This window comes from Mesitornis unicolor, unplaced genomic scaffold (assembly GCF_000695765.1).
Source record: "Mesitornis unicolor isolate BGI_N332 unplaced genomic scaffold, ASM69576v1 scaffold26161, whole genome shotgun sequence".
NCBI lineage: Eukaryota > Metazoa > Chordata > Aves > Mesitornithiformes > Mesitornithidae > Mesitornis > Mesitornis unicolor.
This window is the reverse complement of record NW_010163506.1, coordinates 12579-21544: the sequence shown is the minus strand read 5'-3', so window position 1 is coordinate 21544 and position 8966 is coordinate 12579. Positions and strand designations below refer to the sequence as shown.

The 8966-nt window shown below is 42.4% G+C and overlaps 1 protein-coding gene across 1 annotated transcript in view; it reads left to right on the top strand.

Moving 5' to 3' along the window:
• TCF7L2 (transcription factor 7-like 2 (T-cell specific, HMG-box)) overlaps positions 1 to 8966 on the top strand; it is a gene marked incomplete at its 3' end in the record, with an annotated part of 34532 nt that overhangs the window by 12994 nt on the left and 12572 nt on the right. Inside the window, exons 5-8 of the mRNA XM_010193991.1 lie at positions 1620 to 1706; positions 6973 to 7098; positions 7911 to 8070; positions 8802 to 8909. Of these exons, the coding sequence (XP_010192293.1) occupies positions 1620 to 1706; positions 6973 to 7098; positions 7911 to 8070; positions 8802 to 8909 (481 nt within the window). The remainder of the gene's footprint in view (positions 1 to 1619; positions 1707 to 6972; positions 7099 to 7910; positions 8071 to 8801; positions 8910 to 8966) is intronic.

Below are 8966 nucleotides of genomic sequence, written 5' to 3'. Positions count from 1 at the left end.
TACTGCGTCATCGGAAGAAAAACCCAGAGCATTGCTCCATGAAATCTTAAATTCTTCCTCATTTGTGATAAGACATCGTGAACGCTGGTAGAATGCACATCAGCTCCTTTTCTTCTCATTTCTTGCTTGTAGGGTCTCACTGCAGTACGGCCCTCTCATGCTCCTCTGTTGCAGCTGCTTAACTCAACTTTGCACAGTAGCAGCCTCAGGATTTAAAACAAATATACTCAGCTAATGCCAAAAGTCAGTAACATTAAAAACGTCAGACCGTAGGGAAGAAGTTCCTTGCTGTCACTGACCTGAGCTTCATTGCACATCTGTGTCTCAAAGCCTTACATCTGTTCGGGTGCAAGCACAGGTTTGTCCTCCTTGAGCTCCACGTCATGGCTGCCAGACCACACGAATGTTGCCACGTGTGGCCAGTGTCATCTGGGAGGTGCTAATGACCACCTCTGTCACAGGAAGACTGCTGGTTTATAACAGGTGACACCCATGGTGTACTTACTTACCCACAGCTCTTACAGCTTCTCTGAGGGGTTTTTGTTGAGGGATGGGACCATCACACGTGCTTTTCCTCTAGGAGAGTAGCATGGCCAACTTTGCAGAAGTAACCCAAGGTTGTTATTTCCCCTCTTGTTGCCACTCATGCTTCACCATCAGCTTCCCAGCCCATCTTTCTTCAACTGGCCTGGATGTCTGTAGCATAGTTCCCCCCCAGAAAGTGTCCTGCCCAGTCCGATGATATTTTTGAAGCACGGATGAAAAGAACTAGCCAGCACAGACAAACCTCAATCAGAAAAAGTTGTGTGTCTTTCATGAGGATGCTGTTTTGCATGTTGCTGTATTTTTTAATTATTGTAATGAGGTGTGATTGTCTATTGGTTACCCACAATACTTCTTGGGGACTCTCCCCCGGTAACTCTTGTCAACACTTGTTAATCTGACAAAAGGCTACAAATTAAGCTCTGTTAATTTAATGTTTTCTCACCGAGATCTAAATACCGAAAGAGGCCCAAAGCGCAACTGAAGTCCTTTGATTCACTGTACTTTATTTTGGTATAAATTTACATTCATTATTGTTTTCCTTTGGATGTGTAGCCCTCAATTAGTGTGATGGCTCCATTAAAGCAAGAGAGACTTCGCCTTTAATTATTACAACAAAACACCTAGTTTCAGCTTGGGGAGAGGGTCTCTATTGACATAAGCAGAGGTTATAAAATTTAATTAGCCATTCCTATCAGATTTATGGCATTCAAATTGTTCTGTGTTTCTTTCCTTTGATCCTTGCTGTACAATCCCCAAGATTTTTGTTCTGATCAAATGAGAATAAAGCTTACTGTGCAGAGAGATTATTACAACAAAACACCTAGTTTCAGCTTGGGGAGAGGGTCTCTATTGACATAAGCAGAGGTTATAAAATTTAATTAGCCATTCCTATCAGATTTATGGCATTCAAATTGTTCTGTGTTTCTTTCCTTTGATCCTTGCTGTACAATCCCCAAGATTTTTGTTCTGATCAAATGAGAATAAAGCTTACTGTGCAGAGAGAAGTTTTTTGTTGTGTTTTTTTTTTTTTTTAAAAAGACCTTTTTTCTTTCTCTCCCCTTCTTTTTTGCCAGGCAAGGTCAGCCCGTGTACCCAATCACAACAGGGGGTTTCCGCCACCCTTACCCAACAGCTCTGACCGTCAATGCTTCCATGTCAAGGTGAGTTCAAATGCTGAGGTCCTGAATCGAGAGCAAACGTAACTCCTCCTGCCGCCCTCTCTAGAGGAGGGTGTTTCATCTAGGAAGCACATTTCTGAAAGCACTTCAGTCATCCGTAGTTTTTTCGGTGGGGTGGAGGAGAAGAGGACAAGGGGTACCTTCCTATTGGAGGAGAAGAGGCTGTCGTAGTGCTGTCATTGTGCCATAAGAATTTGGTTTTGAGGGAGAGGTGAAGGAGCGGGAAGTTGTTTTTAAAAGCCAAACTAAATGAAAAAGCTGGGAGAATGTGATGTTGAAAAGGCAAAGAAGGAGAAGTCGTGACACCTCGTGCTTTCTCAGTGGCTATCACCTAGAGCAGCGCTCTGTGCAGGAGGGGAGGCTCAGAGGGAGGAGGGCCTGCTCTTCAAGCACACCTGGGAGGAAGGTTATTGCACTATGTTTTCCCCTACCAAAGCTCCAAACACTGATAGTCAACATAAAAGGGCCTGCCTGACCCTCTAAAGCTTTAGAAGTATATTTCCCCCCCCTCCCTACCTCCAATTAATTCCATCTAATTTTCCAGGGGCTGCTAGTTTTATTTACAAACTGGTTGGCAGCACTATGTTTAAGTAATCACTAATTGCTCCTAATGATAGTTTTATTTTCTGTTCATCTGATTTTCAGTCTGGTTAATTAAATCGGTGGAGGTTTAGACTTTCCTGATGGGCTGAAACAGCTAATCCATTTTGATGATGGCACATAATTAAATTAGCATGCATTACATAGCAAGGTTCCACATCTCTTCCCTGCTCTGTCCCTTCCTGCAGTTTAATATGTGAAGGTTGGTGTGTAGCAGATTTAAGGAGGAAAAGATTAGGGAGGATTGGGGGAAACACACCTCATTGAGAAATGGAAACCTGTAACTAGAGCTTGTGTGTGAATGGGTAGGGAAATAGTGTGTTCTGTGCTTTAGATAAGTACAGTCAAAGCAAAAATTAACATTTGCCTGTGTTGCTCCAGCAAATAGACAACTGGAAAATCAACTTTAAAAAAAAATATTAATGGACTCAGCATGGGGGAGAAAAAATCCTGGGTTGGGGAGAGCGCAGCACATTTAAACAATGGTTCCCTCCTTCCATTTAATCTTTTTTAATATCTGTAAAAGACTTGCAGGCATGGTATGAGGCAAAGTAGAGCTTGATTTAGTTTAATTATTATTAGAGAGGCTAGTCATTTGAGGGAGGGGGGAGATGTGGGAGGGGGGAGGCTATATTCCCAAGATAGGCTTTATGAAAGGTACCTAGTTAAAAAGAGTACACAGCAAATTAAATACATTATTGTGGTAATGGGACGACAGAAGTAGAGGTCTATTATACTTATGGCAGTTATAGGAAATGTAGGCTCCTTGCCCTGTTCTAGCACATCCTTTGATATTCATTCCATTCAGCAGCAGGGCCAGGACTTCTCAGAATTAAGTGATGGGTCATTATACTTTAAACACCATGGAGAAGCCTAGATTGGCAATTAAACAGCACTTGCTGACACTCGCTTGTGCCACCCTGTGACCCCCTTTAGATTGAGTTGTTGGAGCTCGGGGCCCTCAGCCTGCTAAATTGGTAGCAGGCACTTCTCCTGACGAGGGCTGGCTCTGAAATCTGCCGGCTTCAAAGGGAGCAAGATCATGTATAAACCATAATGTGGGTGCACCGTGGCTCAAAAAATAAGGCAGGAATAGATGAAATGTTACAAGTGCAAGGGGAAAATGAGAGAATAATGACAAATCTAATGCAACTCAAAGCAGAATTGTTGCACAGAAAAATGCATCCCACTGCTTGTGCATAAAATCAAGGCAGGCAGATGACATCCAGTTAACAGAAACATGTCAACAGTGAAGTAAAGTGAGAGTGAGTAAGAGAGAAGCCCCTGAGACAGCCAGGAACAAAAAATTAGTTGTCCTTAACAAGTTAAGACTCATCATTATATTCTGGCTTGGAGCCATAAAAGGAGACAGTGGTGTATAATGAGCTGCTTAGAATTTTTAGGGTGTTTATTGCAATTCATGGAATACTTGTCTAGAGAGAAAAATACGGGGGGATGTCGTAGGCGAAGGTGAGGGGTGTGCGTATATGCACACAGCCTTTCTTTTTGTCTCTGACATGAGCCCGTATGCGCGCACACGCTCAGGCGCACACGCAGGCTGATGAATAGATTTAAGATGTTTATCCTTTGTTTCAGCCCAGAAACTTCTCTTCTGGTTTCCCTTACGTGGGAACACCCTCTGGGCAGACCGCGCTCCGATACGTGGCCCAGTGCGTGTTTTCTCATGCCCGCTCTATCAGCTGGAGCGCTGAGCTCAGCCCTGGGACAGCCCTTGCCCCAAGTAGCCAGCGGAGCTGGGAGATGGCGCTGGCGTGCCGGGGGGTGCAACAGTCCCACAGGGCCTTGGCACAAGCCTTGGGAGTCTGTGTTGGCTCTGCCCAAGCACTGGAGCCAGGGCAGACCCCAGCCTTACACCTCCATCCACATTTTTCCAGAGCCTTCCTTTAAAAGGGGTTCCTGTCTTTGCTTGGTATAGACCTTTGGAGCGTGTAATGGCTTCCCAACCCTGCATATTCCCTAAGCTTAGTAATTTTAGTTCATTAGTTAGAGTGTGCTTATGAATAGTTTATAAAAGATTAATGGGTGACTAATAGTGATTTTCATAAATGGTTTAGACTATTAAGGTAGTGTCTTCAGGTTGTTCTAACCATTTACAACTATTTTCTCCGCTTGTAGCATCACCCTACTAACTTCTTATGCATGCAACGTGATTATAACAGCTCCTGATCCTTCATTACCCCTTTATAATACGCCCTAAATATAAATTGAGGTAGGGTTAACTGACTGATGGGCAAACAGTGGAACCACTATGAAAAAGCAACTGCTGCGAGAGGAAATCGGGAAATAATTTAGCAGAATTACACCAGACAAACACAGCACAGCAGTTAAGTGGTGGCAGTAGAAAATACCTTCTGTAATTGAAATTTCAGTGGAAATTCACTTTTGCTGAATGTAATTACTGAAGCTGGAGTGTAGCCAGGAACTTAAAAATTAACACTCCTCTCCCACTCATATTGCCAAGTGAGTGGATGTCTACATGGAAATAAATAGTCTCTAGAACTTTGGCTACAGCAGCATCCTCTTCTCTTCAGTGCTAGGTCTTGCCTAGGGCAGACAGCCATTCGAGAGGATGTGTGTCGACTTTTTATCACTGTGCTTATACCACTTTCAGAGAGGTCAGGGTTTTGCCATGAGTTTTATTTTCACCCATGTTTGTAAGTTATTTTTTTAAAGAAAGCGGTTACTATCAGTTCTTATTGTTTGCATTGTACTGTGGTTGAAGGCCCCAGGCGCTGTGTGAATGAACTTTAAGTGTGTCCAAACAAAATACACACACACACACAAACAGAGAGGAGAGCAGAATAAAGCGATACAAAGGCCCAGTTTGTGTCTTGCTGCTGGTGAGGCAATTCTGTGGCACAGGTGGGATCAGGACATTGGTCTTCTTGCAGCCTTGCCCTTGTCTTCTCTTCTGAGCTGCCGTGCACCAAAGCATTTCTTTCCCAGCTACTTTTGTCAGAGAGCAGGGAAGGCATTTTGACAATCCACTTGGAGATTTGTGTCCAAGGGCCTTTAGCAGACGTAGAAATCTGTGGAGAAGTAACCATTTTGCTGCCCACTCTCCTCTTCCCTTGCCATCACACCCTCCTCCTGTCCTGCTCCCCATGCCTTTGTTTGCAGGAGCTGCAGTTCTCCAGTTTGAACCATTTTACATTCTCCCTGTCAGTCCCTGCTCTTCCCACCACTGCCTTCAAAGACAAACTAGTTCTGTCTAATGATCCTGAGTACCACCAGCTGATAGACAAAGACCCTCAGAGCTCATAGTGGACCCCTTGTTCATGAAAGTGCTACTGTGTCATCTTCTGAATGTAAGGAATGTCTAGGCAGTTGGAGGGGGGCATTTATAAGGGAGGAAAAAATAAAGAAATCCCATTATATTTCCATTACTTGTACACGGTCTACTTATCCATGGTATATCACCCCATTTTAAATCCCATTTGATAGGACAAAATCATTGTATATTGATGATAGAAGAAGTAATTCTTTATCCTTTGCATTCTCTGGGTACTTTATTTCAACAAAAGCAGTTCAAAATCTGGGATGAGAGTAGGGATTTGCAGTCATAAGAAACCTCGTCATTTGCCATAATCACTTTAGCCTAGGATTTTTGGGGAAGTTATTTTTGAACTGAATTTTTAGACTAGATCCCATTCCCTGGAAATCTGTTGACTTCAGTGGGGGTTTTCTAAGGGAAACGTGGTCAGTTGTTGTGTGCTTTCCTTATTCACTGCAAAACCTCTCTGAGACTGTTGAGAAATAATGATGAGAAGTCAATCCTGCTTTTGAGAAGTTTGTTCATGTTGGTTAAAAAAGTAAAAAGTCTGACTGATTGTGCCATGTTCGTGCTGTGGCCCCAACTGAGCAATTAGATGCGTGCAGAAGGGTTGCACATCCTCTGAATCCAATTGCAGGACCGGGGCCTGTCCATGTATATGACCATAAACCATAAAGCTGACAACATTTTTTTTACTTCAGAAAGGCTAGACTGTTATTTTGCATGAATGCAAGCCTTCCTAGGTTATCTTAATGGGTCAAAATTGACTTTAATTCCACAGTCTTCCCACCTTCTGTTAAAGCAATGTGGCTCAGAGATTTATTGGAAGCAAATAAATATTTTCTTTTGCTCCATCAACAAAATGTAGCTAATGAGGCATCTATAAGGATTATCAAAAATGCATCTAGATTGTGTTGGCATTAATATTTTATATTGCTGTCAATATGCAACAAAAGATGTCATCCTAAATTCACAACATGATTCAGAACTATAAAAATTGATTCCTTGGTTGCCACGGATAATTTCTTAGCAAAGAATGGACTGGTGGATTTTCTTGCAGGTAGCTGAAATTGCACTTTCATCCAAGTTCATCCAGTTGAATTTGCCTTTTGTTAAAGATGTTAAAAATCATGATGTCTCATGTCAGTAACGATAATGAAGGGGAAGACTGGCTTTAATGACATTAGAAGAGTCATTATGTTTAATTTATTGCTAATTAATGCTGCCAGCTTTCATATGCTTTGTCTAGCTGTCATGTGCTTGTTATATGCTTTTTTTTTTTAGTGTGTATACACATCCCTCCCCATTCATTCATTTTTATTCTGACGATTTACACAGCTTTCTCTCCTCTAGGTTTCCTCCACACATGGTCCCGCCACACCACAGTTTACATACAACTGGAATCCCTCATCCGGCCATAGTCACACCAACAGTCAAACAGGAATCTTCTCAGAGCGACGTCGGCTCACTCCACAGCTCGTAAGTTGTTGCTTCCCCTGTCGTCTTTTTAGAACACCCAAAGCATCACCTGTGCATGTGTGGTTTTTAAAAAGGCTTGGATTTGTGGAAATGTTGCTCTAAAATATTTTTTTAAATTGCTTCTTTTCTTTTGTTCTAATCGATTTCAACATGGCTTAACTATAGCAGTCATTCTGTGACACAGACAAGTAATTATTAATCTCACCCATTTTAACAAGGAAGTGGAATTTTCTTGATCAAGATTCAAGCTTCTTGACCAGTTTCTCTGTTACTCGGTGCCTGGTTTGAAGCCCTGAGATACCAGATGCACAACAGGAGACAGTAAATTAGAGCATAAACGGCTTGTTCAAAGCTGCAGAGAGAGCTGGTATTCAATTTAGGTTTGAACCAAGGAGAGCTCTGGTCTACCCCTGCCCCCAGTGCTTCTGGTGCTTCTTGCCTTTCATTTAACGGGTGAAGCAGAAAGATGGCATTTTGGTTCCCATTAATGATGGGGTATAATTATTTCCTCTACCGTTATGCTCACAAGCCCTCCCCATGAACCTGTTTTCCTGGGTGCCGATGTCCTTCCAAGGTGGTTCTAGAGTCTGAGAGGGTACATGGTGATACTGTGTAAACATGAGATGGGTTTTCTTATGACGCTCTTAAAACTCTTCTCATACAGCGACCAGGCTGAAGGCCCTAGAGAACCTTCTGGTCCTCTTCCTGAGGATTTCTGAGGATTAATGCTAGACAGATTGAGGGGATTAATTTAATAAATTCACATGAGTTCTCACTGTGAGGTTTCTGTCTATTGTGTCTTTACCCTTCAGAAAACATCAGGACTCCAAAAAAGAAGAAGAGAAAAAGAAGCCACACATAAAGAAACCTCTTAATGCATTTATGTTGTATATGAAGGAAATGAGAGCAAAAGTTGTAGCAGAATGCACATTGAAAGAGAGCGCAGCCATCAACCAAATCCTCGGTCGAAGGGTAGGTAACAAGGGAGAAGCACAGGCAGGGAGTGAAACTCAGTAGGAGTCACACACACCTTCTGTATCACTACGTTTTCCTGATATTTTGGCAACGGATAGGGAAGTTACTAAACCACCGGTCTTAAGGTTTGGATTTTGGTTTTTCACACTTTTTGCCCACGGTGTCATTCATGGGGAAGAGAGGGAGTTAGTTAATAGTGGTTTTACTTCAATGTTATTCCTATGAACTGTAGATGGATTTTTATTCTGTCCTAAAACAGGCCAAAAAGTAACTGGGGAAGGAAAAAGCCTTTGGGTACAGTACGAGAGTCAGCGCTGTGAGACCTGGAAGAGGAGAGGAGGTGCCAGTAGGGAAGGGAGGGAGAGACCTTCTCTAAACCTGGAACTGAGAGATGGCTCAGGACAAGTGGTTCAGCTTCTGGACCCTCTCTCTTGCTCTATGTTTTTGTTGAGTTTTCTTACTGCTCCTCTCTCATCAGGAGACAAAGGGGCTGAGGGAATGTAAATGATTAGTTGTGACTCAGTTGAGTTAACTGGGGTTATAATCTGCAGTTATAAATAAAATATGACTGTCAGCATGCCAGATCATCTGTTTTTATCTCTTTTGTTATGAAAATCAACTCTAACTGTGTTTATATATAAATAATATACTCTGGTGTTAACGTGCTTTAAAAAAAACCCAAACACTTGTGCTTTTTATTTTGTCTTTTTCTCTTTTCTTCACCTCAGTGGCACGCATTATCCAGAGAAGAACAAGCGAAATACTATGAACTAGCAAGAAAGGAGCGACAGCTTCATATGCAGCTGTACCCAGGCTGGTCCGCACGGGATAACTATGTAGGTTCCTATGTAGGTGGAAATTTTTTTAGTAGTAGAGCTTGTAGAAATGTATAT